This window comes from Muntiacus reevesi, chromosome 17 (assembly GCF_963930625.1).
Source record: "Muntiacus reevesi chromosome 17, mMunRee1.1, whole genome shotgun sequence".
Classification (NCBI taxonomy): Eukaryota; Metazoa; Chordata; class Mammalia; order Artiodactyla; family Cervidae; genus Muntiacus; species Muntiacus reevesi.
Window position 1 is genome coordinate 7108623 of NC_089265.1, and position 18849 is coordinate 7127471.

The 18849-nt window shown below is 48.3% G+C and overlaps 1 protein-coding gene across 3 annotated transcripts; it reads right to left on the reverse strand.

Moving 5' to 3' along the window:
- Positions 1 to 8023: 8023 nt before the first annotated feature.
- On the reverse strand, positions 8024 to 18064 carry NEIL2 (nei like DNA glycosylase 2). Of its 3 annotated transcripts, none has more exons than XM_065907975.1 (5): positions 17944 to 18064; positions 15594 to 15733; positions 13084 to 13421; positions 10765 to 10964; positions 8024 to 9071 (listed from the first exon to the last, which is right to left on the reverse strand). In XM_065907975.1, exons 2-5 carry the CDS (start codon positions 15729 to 15731, stop codon positions 8758 to 8760), a joined length of 990 nt encoding a protein of 329 aa, XP_065764047.1. In that variant the 5' UTR covers positions 15732 to 15733; positions 17944 to 18064; the 3' UTR covers positions 8024 to 8757. The 3 variants fall into 3 exon arrangements, with proteins under 3 accessions (XP_065764047.1, XP_065764048.1, XP_065764045.1); XM_065907976.1 differs by having other exon boundaries at positions 17896 to 17996; XM_065907973.1 differs by lacking the exon at positions 17944 to 18064 and adding an exon at positions 16711 to 16824.
- Positions 18065 to 18849: the final 785 nt, after the last annotated feature.

Sequence of the window (18849 nt, forward strand, 5' to 3'; positions counted from 1 at the left end):
GCGCCACGCCCATTTCCCCACCAACTTCAACGGGCCTCCAGCTCTCGCGCCGCTCCCGGTGGGCGCGCGGGGTGGACTGACGGGTGTCGATTGGCTAGGGCCGCTCGCACCAGTAAGACGTTGGCCAATCGGCGGCGGCATGAGTCTGGCGTGAGGACCACATCCTGGAGGCTAAATGGAGGGTGAGAAAGGGGCGGGAGAGCGGGATTGGCGCTCGTAATGGAGGCGGGCCTTTGTTTTCCTCTGCTTGCCCTACGCGGATCTGACGTTAGCGAACCCTCGCTTTGCGAAACCCCGAGGCGGAGCTCCTGGCGTTGGAGACCGGCACCGGCCTGGCTTCATCTTAAAGCCCAGCGGGTGGGAGTCCACTATGACTGTCAATAAGCCCTCCACATGTTCGTCCTGCCGACCAGATTAGCTCTTCCCGGACGCACTCGGCGCAGCCGCACCTCGCTGGGTGGCATCAGCCTGAGGCTGCCGAGCACACTTAAATTTAGTACCAGAAAAGGATTTTAAGAATCTTTACACCGTATCCAAAGATGATATGGAAACTGCTCTCACAAGCCCTAGAAGTACTTGCTATCCCAGCCCCGAACCCCCATGTCTATTTTAACAGCAGTAATCCTTTTAAAATTTTAAGGCAGATCAGATCACTGCCTAAAAACCTGCAGTGTCTCTCCATTACACTCATAATAGCCAAAGTTCCTATGAGAGTCTAAAAGCTGTATGTAGGAGTAGCGCCCATCCTCATTACCTCTCACCTTTATTTTCTATCCCTCCCTCCTGTTGTCTACAGTTCATTTTTCCTGCCGTATTTCCTTCCACCCCAGATATGCAGTTGGCTAACTCCTTCAAGTCTTTGCTAACTCATTTAGGCCCACACTGATCACCCTGTTTTACAGGGCAGCTTGCCCCGATTCCTCCCCCACCACTGCTGATGCCCCATTCTGTTCTAGTTTTTCCCCTGGACTCTTTAATCAATAGAAATTGATGAGGCCAGACCAGGAATTCAGGCAAGGCTTTACTGGGACACCAGGGGGAGAAAACAAGTAGTAGGTTCCCTAGTTCATTCTCTGTAGGGGGCCGAGCTTGTTCCTTAAATGCGGTGAGGGTAGGGGCAGATCGGTGGGTGGTGAGTGGAAGAGGAGGCGGTGGCTTAGGTGGTTGGCTCACCCCTCTGATGGTGCTGTGTGCAAGGATCATGTAGTACCTGCTTTTGTTCCTGGCACCTCAGAAGTGCTAGTTGGGTTTTGGTCTTTGGTCTTATTGTATCTTATTGTTCATGTGGAGCCCTGTACCAAGGTCACAGGATAAAAATCTCTGGAACTGACCAAACCCCACAGCAACTGTTGCCCTCAGCCTCTGGATCTAAACCAGCCAGTTCTCTGACCCCACATTATGTAAAATGCCCACCCTACTCTCCACCCTATAGCATCCTAACCAATCACCTAATGCCACCATTCCAGTAGGAATTTTCTGTCTTGAGGCTATAAAAATTGGTTGCTAACCTGCAAAGGGTTCGGTTCTCCCTTGAGCCAGCCCACAGTTCTAACAGCGTCTCCCACTCTAATAAACTTTATTCTCCTCTCATTCTGCCTCCTATCTGGAAATTCTTTTCCAACCCATGCACGGACCACAACAGTTCATAATTTGCCCAAACTGCCCAAACATGCAGTTATGTTTAGTCCCCTCTAGTCTCTCTGCATTCTGCTGCTTGGGGAGACATCTGTCCAGGTCTAAGCACTACAGTTAAGGGTCCAGGTCCCGGCCTATCTCAGTACTGATTACATTCTTATATATAATGTATCATTTACTTATGTTTAGTGTCTGTTTGTTCCTCCTCGCTAAACTGTAAGTTCAAGGATGACAGACCTTTGTTTCGTTCACTAACATAGCCTAAAGTCTTACAGTGCAATTCTTTGATGTCCCCTGAACACTGCAAACTTAACATTGCCCCTAACTGGAATCTCTCGCCTGTTGAAACTCCTCCTTCTCCACTAACAGCCTCCCAGTTGCCTAATTACAAAATCCACAAGTCATCCCTAAGTCCTCCTTGCTCTCCCTACACCAGTCATTCATACACCCAATCATTCATCAAGTCTCTGGAGTCCAAGAAACACACATCTCTTATCTTAATCTCTGCTCCATCAAGGTTCAAGCCCCATCTTCTCTCTCCAACTATTTTGAGGACAGTTTCCCATCTCTCTCTCTCCATCCAATCCCATGTGACAGTTTGGGTAATGTATCTAAAACATATATTTGATTATATTACTCTCTTGCCTACCATCTTTCATTTTATAAGGTATTATGATTTTAATTAGCTTAAGGTGAGACCCTGTGGGCTTTTAGACTTTGGTTCCATGAATTAGTCTGGCAACACAGAAAAACAAACTGAAGGGAGTTTTCACAGAGAACTCATGTATCCACAATTTAGTTTCGTCTTACCTGATGTTTGGTCCTGCTTGAAACTCTTGTCCTAAAGGAAATCAACCCTGAATATTCATTGGCAGGGCTGATGTTGAAGCTGAAGTTCCAATACGTTGGCCATCTGATGCAAAGAGCCAACTCATTAGAAAAGACCCTGATGCTGGGAAAGATTGAAGGCAGGAGGAACAGGGGATGACAGAGGATGAGATGGTTGGATGGCATCACCAACTCAATGGACATGAGTTTGAGCAAACTCCAGGAGATGGTGAAGGACAACAGGGAAGCGTGCTGCAGCCCATGGGGTCACAGAGTCGGACACAAGAGCTACTGAACAAGAGTAACAAAAACTCATGTCAACTTGTAACTTTATATCTCTACTTGCATACTGCTTTTGGCCAGAAAACACAAAGCTAAGAGTTTTAGCACTCCCTCACTTCCCTGTTACAAGGATCCTGTAGAAAACATTCCCTTTTTTCAACTTTAAATTCCACAAAGGAAATGTTTTCAAGATAAAATTGAGGATTCTGGCATAAAATAAAAATTCCCTCATCATTTGGCACCTAAATTCCCTTTGGATTTCAGCCTCCTATTAAATCACTTGACTACTCTGAAACCTTTTTTGAAGCTCCCTGGCCTCTCCTTTATCTGTTCTTCAGATTTAACAAGCATCCATTGAACACCAACAACATGGCAGACACTGGGAATAATGACAAGGTGGATGAGGTTCTACCCCAAAGAGGGAGAGGCAGAAGTCCAGTCCAGAGTAAGAGACAGATGTGTCTGATGTGGTGACGTTGCTGTTCACTACAGACACACCTGGAGCCTCATCCAGCTCCCCCAGTCTGATCCAGGTGCCCAACCAGAAACTGAGTATGGACAAACGGACAATGGCCAGAGTAAATAAGATAAAAGAATTCTTACCCATAACCTCTGCACCGGTCAGCCTGGAATGGTCAGGACTTGATCAACTACTTCTCTATTTTTTGTCCCTGCTTCCAACTCAGGACCAACTACAGAAAGCCAAATATATTCCCCAAACCAGTCACATAAGACACCCCACTTCTAGTTAGCTTGCTTCCAGCATCCTGTTGCCAACCTCCTCCCATCAGAGCAAAATGATGATTTCATTTGTTGTTTTTTTTGGACTATAAAGCCTTCCCACTCCCTGCCTGCCTCTGAGTTTCAGTCACATGCCAGTGATGGGGGCTGAGGCCCTTGCTATAGCACGCTCTGAATAAAAAGCCTCATTTGCTTGTTCTTATTCCAGTGGACTTTTCTATTTCCACAGACCTCGTTACTTCAATCATGTTTACTGGTTACTCTCATCCTGAACTTTCTGTATGCTAAGTATCCTTTGTCTGACCCTTCACCTCACCTTGAACCCTCAGGGTCAGGGACTGTGTCGAAACAGGGCAGCTGGCACAGTACTAGCCACATCACAAGTCTCCACTACTTTTTAATGAATACCAAGGCTTGAAATAAAAGACTGTATTGGAACTTTTACACCACGGATAGGCAGTCACTTGGCCCCCACCCTGACACATAAAGCACTTTTTTGTAACCTACTAAAATGCTTCCAACACTCTATTGTAACAAGCTGGCCTCCTCCTACTAGTATAGAAGATTTCTTGTCTTGTTTATCATTGTATTTTCAGACCTAGCATTTAGGAGGCATTTATGAAATAATAACTGGGGACTCTCTATCCCTTCTCAGTGTCTATCCTGAGATATTTGTACTTTCCTTCTCTTTAATAAATCCTATTCACTTGCTACCATGAGTTTCTGCGTGTTCATGAAGTTCACTCTTCGGCTCTGTGAACAAGAACTCGGATTCTCATTTCATCTTTTGGGGGCTCATCCGGGATCCTTCAACACCTATGTATGATCTGAAAAGTCAAGCTGAGGCAATAGCTGATTCCACTCCTCCTTTTGCGACCACCTTATGGAATTGGGTATCAACTTCCACCTGGTGGAAACCTCTGGTCCTGAAAGGAAGTCTTATTTTGCTTATATTGTTTTTTGGCCCTTGTATTCTAAATTGTCTCTCTCGCTTTGTAATGTCTCACGTTGAAGCTATCAAGCTTCAAATGGTTATGGAAATAGAGCCTAAGATGACATACCGAGGTTCACTAGATCATCCCAGTGGTGAAGATCTAACTGCCATCCTTCATGATGCCCCTACACAGCTTGGAGAAGCCAGAATGGTCATTGCCCCTTTCCCCACAATGGCATTTAGAGTCTCCATGTCTAGAGGTGGGGACTGAGGTAGAAACTGCTAGGCAGTCAGTGTAGGACTCTGAGACCTTGGTCTTGTTTTCAATAACCATCTCACCCCATTAGCCTAAAGCTATACCCTCTGTCCTGAGTTCTTGGAATGCGTCCTTTTGTTGCTGTTCAGTCGCTAGCTGTGTCTGACTCTCTGCGACCCCATGGACTGCAGCACTCCAGGCTTCCCTGTCCTTCACCATCTCCCATAGTTTGTTCAAACTCATGTCTGTTGAGTTGGTGATGCCATCCAACCATCTTGTCCTCTGTCATTCCCTTCTCCTCCTGCCTTCAGGGTCTTTTTCAGTGAGTTGGTTCTTTGCATCAGGTGGCAAAAGTACTGGATCTTCAGCTTCAGCATCAGTCCTTCCAATAAATATTCAGGGTTGATTTCCTTTAGGATTGACTGGTTTGATCTCCTTGCTGTCCAAGAGACTCTCAAGAGTCTTCTCCAGCACCACAGTTCAAAGGCATCAATTCTTCGGAACTCGGCCTTTTTTATTGTCTAGCTCTTACTTCTGGACATGACTATTGGAAAGACCATAGCTTTGACTATATGGACCTTTGTAGTAATTTCTCTGCTTTTTAATATGCTGTCTAGGGTTGTCATTGCTTTTCAATGTCTTTGGTCTGATAAATTATCAGCAATCAGATCCAGGGAAGCAACCAAAAATGTAATTAATACTAATAAAGATATAAAACTGCTATAATCCCCACCTTTTGGGGAACTCTTTACCACCCTCAGTGTCCATGCTGAGAGCTTTGTACTTTCCTTCTCTTTAATAAATCCTATTCACTTGCCAAAAAATTTTTTTAAAAAAAGAATAAATTATTGAATGGCTAAGGTCACTTAGAAGAGACTCTTGAGAGTCCCTTGGACTGCAAGGAGATCCAACCAGTCAATCCTAAAGCAAATCTGTCCTAAATATTCATTGGAAGGACTGATGCTGAAGCTGAAACTCCCCATACTCTGGTCACCTGATATGAAGAACTGACTCACTGGAAAATACTGTGATGCTGGGAGAGATTGAAGGCAGGAGGAGAAGAGGACGACAGAGGATGAGATGGTTGGATGGCATCACGGACTCAAAGAACATGAGTTTGAGCAAGCTCCAGGAGTTGGTGATGGACAGGGAAGCCTGGCGTGCTGCAGTCAATAGGGTCACAAAGAGTCAGACACGACTGAGTGACTGAATTGAACTGAAGGCCACTGAAGCCTCACATTTAAATTCCAAGCTTTTTACCATGTCAAGCATAATGAAACTCCAGCTCTAAAGTTAATCTTTTTTCTAACACCTGCAGAGTTCAAATATCTCACCTCTTACTTCTAAGTGAAACCTGGACTCCCCACCCCTCCCTGCAGCCTATCAAGCAAAGCCTTTCCTCCCATCCAACAGGCACATGGGCCACAGGAGTCATTCCCACTGTTCACCCCATCCTAGCCCTGCAGGTTCTGTAACACCATCTTCTCTCATCCTCATTCAGCCTGCCTCTACTGGCTCTTCCTTTCCTCCTCACAGAACTAACCTCAGACTTTCGGCCAAGAACCTCCTGCCAGATGGCTGATGGTGATGGTGCCGGATGGAGGATGAATGATATCTTAGAGAGGGCATGGCACCCATGTTTTCTGTGCTTCTGTTTCTTTCATGTTTCTGCTTCCCTGTCACCTCCATGTGGAACCCAGTCCATGCAGTTCTGCTGCAGAACTGACAATGTAGTCATCAACCTTCACAACTAGGTGCTACTATTTTCCTCATTACAGACTGAAGTCAGAGAAATGATGTCAGTTCCTGAGAGGACAGAGTAGACTGAGGATTCTTCTCCCATGTTTTGCTCTATAAACTTTTATATGGCTTGAATTTTTAAAACTTAAATGATAAAATAAGGAAATCTCCTCTGCCCTCTTGTCTTTCTACCATTCACACCCTGACAACCTTCCACTGTGGGTTCATCCAGCATAGCTCTTCTTTTTGACCCCAAGTTACTGGAGACTGCTGGACAAGGTCGGGAAATGGAGGGACTACTCTGGTCTCCAGCATGGTTCTACGACCTTCCCTTGAGCTCTAACTTCCGCTCACAGCAGTTACAAAAGCTCCCTAACTCCTACTCTGTGCCTCAAAAGACCTCACCTCTGACTGATTTTCTCTATGTCTATTTCTCTTTTCCTACTCGAGCCCAGGCTTCTCTACATGCTGGCACTGGTATTTCTCTTCCTCCTGTTTTCCCCCTCACCCAATCATACACACATGCTCACATCACTTCCGTCTGTGACCCTCTTTCTCATTCCCTTCAAGGACCACCTTCTTGAAGAGCGGGGCTCCCTCACAGCTCACTGGGCTCCCACCCAGTCCTCAGCCCCTACAGACTGGCTGCATTCTGCACAACTGGCTCTTGAAGGTCATGACCTCAAATTTGCTCTACTGTCAAATTCAGAGGCCTCTTCTCTAGTGTGTGCACCACTGGCTGCACCCACAGTTCTCTCCTCCTATTCCATCTGATCTCCAGCTGGCTTCTGTCATCTCTTGCTTCTTATGCAAAAGATCTTAAAGCTCTCCTGTGACCTCCATCCTTCTCATGCTGCACAAGTACCCTTGTTAACCTTCTTGAACTGACCCTCAGCTCTAAGGAAAGCTCCCAAATCCATGTCTGCAAGCCTGCACTAGCGGGGGCTTCCTGGCTGTTGTCCCCCTGCTTAGGTACAGGTACCCCAAGCTCAGCGCACCAGGTCTGTCTCTTCATGGAACCTGCTCAGTTCCCCCGACTTTCTATCTCAAGGGCAAGGTGGGGGTGGCTTCCTCTAGCTCTCAGCTGCCAGGCCTCAGCCATCCTCAGCCCGTCCCCAACCTTGTTTCCCTGTTCAGTCAGCTGACATCCATCACCATGGTGACCCTCCCATCTCTCCTCCTTTCCACTTCCACTGCTGTTTCTAGTTCTGTGGCTTCTTTTCTCAACAACTGCCAACAGCGTTTTCCCTTTTCTATTAATCTCACTGAGTGTCTACTCACATGCAGGCTGTGATGTCTGCCCAGGCCAGCCCTTCTTGTACTCCAGCCCCTCACAGACACTGACTTAAGAGAAATGGCCTGTGTGGGCACCACCCTGGCCCCCAGCCAATGCCTGCCATCCGGTGGCTTTCCCCACCCCACCGTGGGCAACTCAAGGATTTCAGACAGACAAGAGTGAAGAGTGCATGGCTGCCCTCCTCCCAGCCCCGGTCCTTGTGAGTAGACCCATCTGGCCAACTCAACACGTCTCACACGGTGCGTTCACAAAGAGCTCAGTTACGTATGGTGAAAGAATCTTTCCTGCCAAGTAAAGATGACAGCACAAAGTAACGAACAGCTTTATTTTTGTGTCCTGGTTTCTTCGAGGTTTCACTAACAACTTTGATCCCTGTACTGGTGAGCATGTCAACAGTCACAGATACATCACCTTGGGGAGGAAACAAGCACTTTAGGGGAGATTTGTTTTTGTTTTTTTTCTATAACCCACTGGACACACCAGGAAGGTGGCCAGCTCCCTGATCCTGTCTCTCCTCCTCCTGGGGTCTCTGTCCCACAGGAAGGGTCCAATCGGGAGGCTAAATTCGAGCACTACTCTCCTGTTACTTCCTCCTCAGCCCTGGATCCCTCTTGGGGGAAAAAGGAAGATAATAATTCCCTTTTCCTGGTTCTCAAATGGAGGATCTTAACTCCAGCCAGTATTTCAAAACCAAAACCAAACCAAATAAAACATCTGCAAAGCAGTGCTGGGCCAGGCTGTCTCCCATTTTCTCTGCCACACTGTCATTTTGGGAGGTCTCCCCGAAAGTGCCATTGTGACTTGTCTCATCTTTCACAATGGGGATCAAATAGGAAGAATTAACCAAAACCAGCAGAAAACAAAATCGAACTCTGTGAAAACTGTCTTAGACTGAACTCCAGTGAGATGGACATCAACAGTACTCGCATCCCAACCACCCAATTCCTGTGCCCAGTCCCAACCTCTGCCCACAGCTCTGTCTGCAGTGCTCAGGCATCACAGTCCCTTCAGGGCAAAGCTCCATGCAGAAGGCGGCTGGACGCTCTAGGAGGGCTGCGCGTGCCTGGGCTCACCCGCTGGCAGCCTGGGCTGGCACTGGGGGCACCACCACGTGAGCCTCTGGAGGCCCCCAGGGGGCCCCAGGGTCTCTCTCACCACCGGGTGCCCGGAAGGGCACTGTTCCTTCTGGTAGATCTGCGTGTGCTGCCGCGTGCCTTGGAATTTGCCCAGCAGCCAGTCCGCACTGAAGGCCGCCACGTGGTCCACCAGGGCCTCGAGGCGCGGAAGACCCAGCAGGGAGCCTGGAGAAAGCGGGTGGATCCCGGCTCTGAACAGGGCCTCGTTCTTGATGATGTTTCCTAGAAGAAGGTGGGGAGGGAACGAGGGAAGGCAAAAGTCCATAAGAATAGCTGGCCACAAAATTAATAAAACAGAGCAAAGCTAGCATAGGGAGCACCTCAGGAGCAACCATGCATCCTTGGGAATCTCAAGGGAGTCACTGCACTGAGTCGGTCACCCCATCTGCAAAGGATTTGCTAACACTTACCTGTCCGGTGGATTACAGTCCATAGAGTTGCAGAGTCGGACACAACTGAGGCGACTTAGCATGCACACACCCCAGAGGTGGTTGTAAAGATGAAATGACATAAAACTCACACGTGGCCCATGTAACAGCAATGAGATTAACAAAAGGGGCTTGGATCTGAGTGCCTGCCTGTGAATCCTGGCCCAACCAGACCCAGTTACCTGACCCTAGTGAATTTCCTGCCATCCTTCAGCTTCTGTCTCCTTCTCTCTAAAATGGGGGTGGGTTACCTGGTTTTCGTGGGCAGTAAATGTGAATTCTCACACATACATACAAATGTTGAGCACTACGCTGGTATGTGGAGAGTAATAATAAATACTAGCTGCTATTATTATTTAAAATGTCAAGCTTAATGCCTGAAGTATAGAAAGTGTTCAGAAGGTGTTATTTTTTGCATTTTAATTTTTTAAAATATTTACTTATTTTTAATTGATTGCTTTACAATACTGGTTTGATGAGAAGGTGTTATTTTATTATCTTTCTACTCCTGTCTCATTTGCTATGAAGTCAACCTTGACCTCTCCTTTCAGAATCAATAAGTTTCTTCAAAATGTCCCAACAGTGCATTTTCTTTAACCCACACTAGGCATTTATCACAGTCTATCTTAAGTTCCAGGAAGGTGAGTCCAAGTCTGCTGGGTTATTAACACTCTCCTCCAGGAGAGAAAGTGGGTTTGGTGGCAGGCAGGCCTTTAGTATGTGTGGAGCAATGGATGGGTGAAAAGACTGCTCTTTCCAAGCACTTCAGACAAAATTTCTCTCTAATTCACTGGTGGACTACCTGATTCGTATCTCAGCTGTGGCCTTAGAACAAAGGGTCTTTTGCTTCAATTTTTCATCTGAATGAAGGAAGAACTGGTAAGTGGCCATCCTGCAGAAGAGCAGTAAGGATGGAACCGTGTGCCTGGCAAGGTGGAGTCAGTCACCTGAAAAACGTCAGCTGTTATGATTACTGTCCGTAATAGCAGCTAGTTATAGAGCATTTCTCTTGCTAATTTACCCTAAAGGCTGCTCCTAGAAGCCTGTGCTCCTCTGGGTGCAGGATCTACCATGATCCTACTATACACTACAAATAAAAAAAAAAAAAAGGTTGGAGGGATGTGACCCCTGCTCTCTAGATGGTCACGCTCCAGGAGGCTGTCAGGCCAACTATGATTAACAATATAATCAGGGTAGGAGAGAGGTCAGAAATGCCTGATCAACTCCCTCATTTTAAAAACAGGGAAGGGACTTTCTGTGGTGGCCCAGTGGTTAAGACGCTGCGCTGCCAATGCAGGGGGCATGGTTTGTCTTTAATCCCTGGTTGGAGAACTAAGACCCCACATGCCACAAGGCAAAAAAAAAAAAAAGAGGGAAGTAGAGCCCAGGAGCCCTGAACCTGCGGTGGGTCCCAGTGTCCCACCTCCCAGACAAGGGACTTTCTCACTAGGTCTGTCACGGGGACCACCCTCTGCCATCAGCCGTACCTAAGCCTGAGAAGTATCGCTGGTCCAACAGTGTATAGCAGACGGGCTGCTCCCGGCCCAGAGCCTCCAGGGCCTGTCCTCGGTGAAACTCTTCTGACAAGATGTCAGAGGCGGGACTGAACACAGGGGAAGAGACGCGCCATGTCATCTGACAGTTATAGAAGGCCAGGAAGCCGCTCCCGCTGAAATGTAGGACCAGCCTGGGAAGAGAGGAGAGGCCACAGTCCTCAGGGTTATGCCAGCGGCATCTGGTCCTACGTGCACACACAGCTCCCACTCCACGCAGGACAAACCTGGAGAAGCTCAGGTCCCAGAGGACAAAAGGGACGGCTCTGCCAGAACTGTCAAACTCTCACCGCCAAATGGATTAATTAAAAGAAAACATATATACTCTCCTTTTTCCTGATCATAACAACACATAGAAGACAACTTGGGACGTACAGAAGAGTCTCAAGTTCAGGAGGTGTGGCTACAGCACAAAGCAGGGCTTGTTAGGAAGGAGGGCAGAGAGCCGATGCTAAGGAGACACCTCTCCCATCCTGGGCAAGATCACACTCGCTCCCCTGGGCTTCCTGAACCGCAGACACAGAGGCGAAACCTCCATGAACCCCAATAAGTGACAGGGGGTCACTCTGTGAGGGGAGAGAGGCTGCAGCTGGACTCCAAGACTCACGCACCTTATGTGAAAGTTAAGGGGCAATTTGAGAGGAACAGGACTCAGAAAAACACCTCTGCATGGCATCTGAGGTGACTACTCAAGGAAAAATACATCCCGAATGGGAATGAAAGCAGCAGGATCTCAAGGTGGAGGGAGATGGAAAGGATGGATGAAGAGGTCAGCACAGGACCCTGTGACATCCACTGTGCGATCTGAGGTCTACAGTCATGGCAGAGCTCCTGAGAATGTAAACCAAGTATGAGGGAAGCAGGCTCCTAACAAAGGACACCCTTCATATGTTTTTAATACCACTTAATTATACATAACTAACAATTTAGTTAATTAGCAATCTGGAACTAAAATTCTAAACTAGTTCAGCAGACACAGAAGATGGGGTAGAAGTGACAGAAGAGTATAGAAGTAGAAATACTAATATTTTAAAAGTCTCAACTTGGAGGGAGGGTGGCAAGAGAGTGAGTGAAACACCAGTGTTAATAATACAGGAGAAGATCATTAATTTAATGCTATCAAAAAATTGATAGTTATTAACCCAGGGAGGGGGAACAGATATCATTTAAAGATAAGATTATTACCAACAGGATGAAGATGAATAGCAGTACTTCCAAATTAACAGGGGTTTAAAAAAAAAAAGGAAGAAAAGAAACGTGATAAATCCTGATAAATCCAACAGAAGAAAACAAGCGAGAGTAAGACTGCAAATGAAAGAAAATCCAAATAGCCTAGTTACCCAATTTCAAAACAAGGAGCTTCAGTTTGAGTTTAAAGAGATACAGAAGCCTGCTATTCACTGTTGTTAACAAACATACCTAAAATAAGTGAAAAAAAAAATGAACCTATAACCAAGTGGAAAAAAAGTCCAAGAAGTGAGTCAACCAAACATGGAACAGCACTGTTAATATCAAGAGAAACAGAATTAGGTCTAAAGGCAGACAGAGGGCACAGGATTATTTAATAATGTAGCTGCAATGAAACTGTAAGTCAGGGCGCGACCCAGGGCAGCAAAACAAAGCCCCTAAAGTGCTTAGAGAGACAAAGAGAAACTATAAAAACACAACTACTGTGGGGATTTCAATGCTCCTCTTCCCGAGTTTGGCATATTAAATAAACAAAAAATAAGCAAGAATGGAGAAAATCTGAGCAATCAAAACAACTACCTATTCTTAACATTTACAGAGTGTTTTACTTTTTTCAGTTGGTTGGTTTTTATCAGAATGTTTTACTTTTAATGAACATTTTATCTTCATTTATGTATATAAAATGCAAGCAAAGATCAATTATGTTTTTGGCTGCAAACTTTGATGCCAAAAGTAGAAAACATACAGGCTGTTGTCCTGATCATAATCCAATTAAAAACTTAATGACCCCAAACACTCAAAGAAAGTAGATATAACTCGGGCCACGTTCGTTGGGGAAATTATCCCCACTCTCCAAGCTGCCAGGTGGTTCCTGCCCCTCTCCCGGTGTAGACCACAGTCTCCCTGCCATCACGGCGGCCAGGGTAGTGGGTTCTCTCTCCGAGAAGTGGGCTGCCAGAGCGCAGGTGGAGACCACCAAGCGTGCCTGCAGAGTCTGGCCCAGGCAAACCCCTAGACCCTGCACAGTCGCAGTCACAGTCCATGGCCTACTCGATCATGCCTCACCTGGGAATAGGGTCCCTCCAGTCACCCCTCTTGTTTGCCTTCTTCGCTCTGGAGAACTCGTTCACCCAAATGCTGCCAAACAAACCAAAGCGGACCTGCAGCCACCTCTCAGCCCCTCCTGCAGGACTGTCTCCCCCCAAACACTGCAGACCATCGTCTCCACTGGGGACAGCACTGTCTCCTCCAGGGGACCGGGAGGACTGGTCAGGGGCTTCCTGGTGGTGCCTGGCCTTGTCCTTCTGCTCTCCTTTTCGTAGAGGCTCTGACAGTGGGGAACTGCCCAGGGACACAGTTTCTTCATCTGGATCAAATCTAAGGAATAATTTCTTTCCATGAACCTAGAAAAAGATGAACATGATCTAAGACTTGATATAGAATTACTTGTGTCTTCCCAAAATTCATATGTTGAAATCTACCCTCAATATGATGGTGTCTGGAGGCGGAGCCTTCAGGAGGTGATCAGCTCATGGGGGTGGAGCCCTCATACATGGGATTAGTGCCCTTAGAAAAGAGACTGCAGAGGGCTCCCCCACCCTTCCTCCACATGAGGACACAGCAAGAAGACAGTGGTGTACAAACCAGGAAGTTGGTCCTCACTAGACACTGAATCAGCTGGCACCTTGACCTTGGACTTCCCATGCTCCAGACCGTGAGAAATTTCTGTTGCTTATAAGCCAACTAGGGTGAGGTGTTCTACTACTGCAGTCCACAAAGACTGAGCCTTTTAGACCCAGAAAGGGGAAGACTGGCAGAGGTGCATCCAGTCATTTATCCTAATATAAATGTCTCCCCTCCTGCCTCTTCTATGAAGCTTTCCCAACCTGAGTATTCGGGACTTGCCTTTTGCTTTTTGCTCCAGTCGTATGAGCACTTAGTATACAGGTTTCAAAATGATTAGAAGCAAGTGGAACAATCATATCAGCAATGAAAGAGATGCACACTGGATGCAGGGCCACTCTAGAATGCCCAAGAGGAATGGCTTCCAATTTTTTCATGGATTAGCCAGCCTTCTGAGTCTGTTATAAAAAATTATTTTCTACAAGCCAGCTCTGTGACAGCAGGTGCTAAGATGCATCTTAGCAGGCCTCTGGGATCCAGAGACAAAGGGACATTAATCCTGTGTCCTGCAAACTTTGCAGGACAGTGTGGACAAAGAGTACAGGTGCCCTCGTGCAGACCTGGAGGTCAGAGGGCGTGGGCTCCAGTCTCTGCCCCCTGCCAGCCTATGTCAGCTTGGGCTAACCACTCTCCCTTCCCTGAGCCCCTCCTTCAAATGCAGAAAACACATGTGAAGGTCCAGCAGACCTCTCACAGACATCTTTCAGTTCTAACTGAGGTTTTATAGCCTGGGATGTATGTGTGAGACAGAGAGAGAGAAAGGAAAGAGAGATAGAAGGGCACGGCGGAAGACGGAGAACTAGTATTTACTGAGTGCCTATTATGTGCCAGGTATAAAGTCTACTTAATTCAATTTTAACTGGTAGGTGGTTTACCCCATTTTACAACTCAAGCAGAGACACTAGAGCTGAGAGGTTGAGTAACGTGCTTAGGAGCACACAGCTAAGCAGCAGCAGAGCTCGTTAGTCTCTCGACCACCAATTACTATAAGTCTCCTAAGTACCAGACACTCAAGTTAAGTGCCAGGAATACAATAATGCTGAGGTCACAGCCCCTGTCCTGTTTATTTGTCCCCTCCAATCAAAAGGCAGGACAAATTCAGGAATGAGGGGCCAACAGGAGGACATATAAGGTGCCCTGGAAGCATAGCCGGGTCGCTCCCCCAGCCCAGCACAGGCAGAACAGGCTCTTCAAAGGATGTGATGGCAAGGCTAAATCCAAAGGAGACTAGGAATTATCATGGTAACATGAAGGTACGGGAATGGGGGTGGAGAAGGGAGAAAAAGGAAGATCAGCATGTCAAACCATGAGCAAGAAGGGCTGTGAGAAGAGCTCCAAACAGTTCAACATGACTGGGGAGAGATCCAGGGCAGGGTGAGCTGCAGGCCAGAGGGGGAGGCATGAATCAGACTGGCAAGCGGCCATGTGAGCCCTTTAGGGAATACTGACTGACGTTCAGGGCAAAGATGAGCCAGGCTGAAACCCAGAACAAAAGACTACACTCAATTTTCCACCAATGAAAAAGTAAATTAAAAAAAATTTTTTTTAAGGCAATGCTCTTTCCTCACCTCCTTGCTGGCCCCAGAAAATTAAAAACTGTTCCCAACCAAAGGTGCACAATGGACGCAGCTAGAGTCACCAGAATCACTTCAGACCCTGAATGTGAATATGCAGCTCATGCACAGTTCCATGGGCCACTAGGCCACTGACCTGAGGCTAAGAAACGTCAGAGGAGGAGTTGCATGGATTCTCAGCGTGGCTACCCTCAGGGACAAGGGGCTAACAGCAGAGAAAGTCTTGAGAGAAACCGAGGGGAGGGGCAGGCTGTGTTGATGCAGCTGGCCCACTGGGGTGAGGTGTGGAACAAACCTGCTGGAAGTCGGTGAACTCACCTGGGTGTCCTGCAGCCAGAGGGACTGGAAGCTCGTGGGGTTTAGCTTCTTGCTGCTGCCTCCTGTCTTGACCACCTGCTGCCCCACAAAGGGGGAGACCAGGTGGTGAAACTTCCTCACGGACGGCCCCTCTGGCATCCCTGCAGGCAGAAACGGGGAAAGAGGCTGCTGACTTAGCTGGTTTCTCCAGCATTTCTGGTGGGTTCCAAGCTTTCAAGTAGCCACTGTTTTTGCCATCAACTTTAAGACAGCATACACAGCCAAAAAGGGAATGTGGTTGGGGAGGGAGGTGATCAGTTCAAAGAGAAACCCCAGGAATTCCCTGGTGGTGCAGTGGATAAGAATCCCCCTGCCAATGCAGGGGACATGGGTTCGATCCCTGGTCTGGGAGGATCCCATATGCCACGAAGCAACTAATCTCGTGAATCACAACTACTGAGCCCGAGTGTTGCAACTACTAATGTATGAGTGCCTAGAGCCTATGCTCTGTAGCAAGAGAAGCCCCGGCTCACTGCAAACAGAGAAAGCCCATGCAGAGCAAGGATCCAGCACAGTCAAAAATAATAATAAAAATAAATAAAATGTCCCTCAAATTTTTTAAAAAAAGAAAGTCCAGCTGCAGCAGGGTGTAAGTCAGTTTCCCAAGGATGGTTGCCTCATCCAGACCCTCACCTTTCCCCAAGCAGCACCAACAACATGCCAGGCACCACACCACAAGCGCCCTCCGTTGTGACCCTGCAGCCTGAACAGGAGCCAGCCCTGTTAACTTTTTTCCTGGACTGCAGCCCTAACTCATCTCCATGCTTTCTCTGTCGTCCTCTGTCTGCCTTCACAAATCATCCCAGCCCACTGCTGGTACTTATCTCCCCTCTTTCAGTGGAGAGATGATTGGGAGAGAGAAAGCTGGAAGGGACACAGATGCCGATTTAGCCTGCCAGGACCATCCTGTTAGCAGGAGCATTCTGTAAGCAACAACCACGCAGAACTCAGGACCATGACAAGTCACAGGGTCATGCAGGTCAGATCAGGGAGAGGCCACATCCAGCTTAACTAGAGAAAATTACTCCTGATAACTGAGAAACTGCTAGGGTTTCATTTTAACCCTGATGTAGGTCACCTGGGACCCCCATCTCTTCCTGCCCCAAATCATCGCAGTCCACTGGGGTCCTGTGTGGGGGTAATTCACATGTTTGAGTCTTAAGTTCTCAGCACCCCAGCTTCTAAGACACTGAAGGCATTCACCCCCACGCTTATACTTCTCATCCACCGATTTCCTCAACTGCAGAAGCCTGCAAATGATGACGAAAACCCAAGGAACTAAGCAGCTTCCTGGCATGGTAGCTACTTCCTGGTAGCTACTGCATTTCAGTAATCCTGAAAAGAATTTAAAAATCTCAGAAATGGAGGTGTCTCTTACAATCCATGTTTTCTCACTGTTTAATTAGCACCACATTCCATAACAATAATTAATATGTATTTTTACTTTGATGGTGCTTTAGACTCACTAAAATGTAGTGTGGTTGCCCCTAATCAGACCTTCAAGACACTCGACAGAGTATCCTGACAAAACTGCGCGACTGCAGGGAGACCGGCCGCCGCAGTTAGGTCGACCTGAACTTCTGCCAGCTCTGCGCCCTGGTCCTCTCCCACAGAGGAAGCTTCTGGAAAAGCTTCCGTCTGAAATGCACCTGATCCTTAAGATCTTTCGACACAAGGGCATGTGTTTTTTAGGTTTACTTATGGAGATGGAAAGCTGGGCCGCGAGCTGCCTCAGTTACAGCCTTAGAAGCCAAAGGGACGCCGGTTCCAAGGGGACACCCCGCCCAACCTCGAGCCCCTCCCCCGAACGGCGAACCGCGCGACGCCGGTTAAGGGGCTGGCTAGCGGACCACAAAGGAGGAGAGGAGGGGGCGTCGCCGGCGTCCCCTTTCCTCTGCAGACCGACCCCCCCCATTCCCCACCCCTCCCCCACTCCCCAGAAGTCTAAAATGGCTGCTTTCCCCAACGCCTCCTCCGCGTGATGTGCGGGAGAGGCGGAGGGTGCAGAGAGGGGGCAGACGGTCACTGCAGGAGCCTGGGGGGTTGGGCGGGGCGGTAGGCGGTGGGTTAAAAAGTGGCAAACAGCCGAAAAGAAAGAAAAATTGGACCCGGGTACGGGTTTTCATGAGGGATGCTTCTAAAATGTTCGGTAACGAAGTGTTCACGCGGCTCACAGGTGAAGAGGGTAAAGCTGGGAAAGCCCTGCATTTCCAACTGGGCGTGGGGGGGCGCTACCGCCGAGGACGCGACTTCCAGCCCTCACCCGCTCAGGGCGTGCGACGCCGCTGGTGGGGCTCGCGGCTGGACTCACCGGCTCTGGGCCCGTAGAACCCGGGACCCCAAAGGCCCGCACGCAACCTCGGGGAGAGGCAGATGCGAGGTGGGCGACGCGGACGCGAAGGGCGAGGCTCCAACCTCGGGGGTGGGGGTCGTTCGGGGCTCCGCCCCCTGGTGAGCGTAGGAGGCGGGGCGGGGAACTAGGACGCGTAGGGCGAGGCTCCGCCCTCGGGGGGTGGGGTCGCTCGGGGCTCCGCCCCCTGGTGAGCGTAGGAGGCGGGGCTCGTGCCCCGGGCTGTAGGGGTTCCGGGCTCCTCGGTCCAAACAGGTGCAATGAAAGAGCTGGGGGTCCTGAACCACGTCGAGGAGGTTTCATGTGTCTCCAGGGGCACCTGGGGAACTTGGAGGGCGGAGAGTGAGGCTCCGGGCGGGGGTATCTTCCAGTTGTCCCCTTCTTTGGACTTGTGACTGTCGATAGTGAGCCATATTCCCCAGTGGACCTTCTCTCATCGTGTCTCAACTGGAGAATTTGGAACCAAGGATTCTCCCCAGCTTCTGAAGAGAAGTTGAAAGACTTCATCTTGGAGTGGGACCTAGACCCAGGTTGTGCGGGGTTTCCAGCTCCTAGGTTTCCACTCTTTGGGAGTGGCGGGGGTGGGCTATAATAAATGTTCAGATTCTGGAGTCAGATTTGAATCCTGGTTCTGCCTGTACTAGTTCTGTACTAAGCAAGCTATTTAAAATCCTTGGGCTGAGGAATTCCAAGGCTGGCTGTCCAGTGGTTAGGACTTCATCTCCCAACTTATGGGGTGCAGGTTCAATCCCTGCTCAGGGAGCTAAGATCCCACATGCCTCGCGGCCAGAAAGCCGTAACAAAACAGAAACAATATATTGTAACACATTCAATTAAGAGTTTTTAAATGGTTCATATTAGGAAAAA

Excerpts from the sequence above, each read along its gene's own strand:
- NEIL2 (XM_065907973.1), bottom strand. Across the intron at positions 13,422-15,593 it reads TCTGGCTGCAGGACACCCAG|GTTCATGGAAAGAAATTATT; the intron begins GTGAGTTCACCG and ends ATCTTTTTCTAG. Across the intron at positions 10,965-13,083 it reads TGGAGGGACCCTATTCCCAG|GCTGGTCCTACATTTCAGCG; the intron begins GTGAGGCATGAT and ends CTCTCTTCCCAG.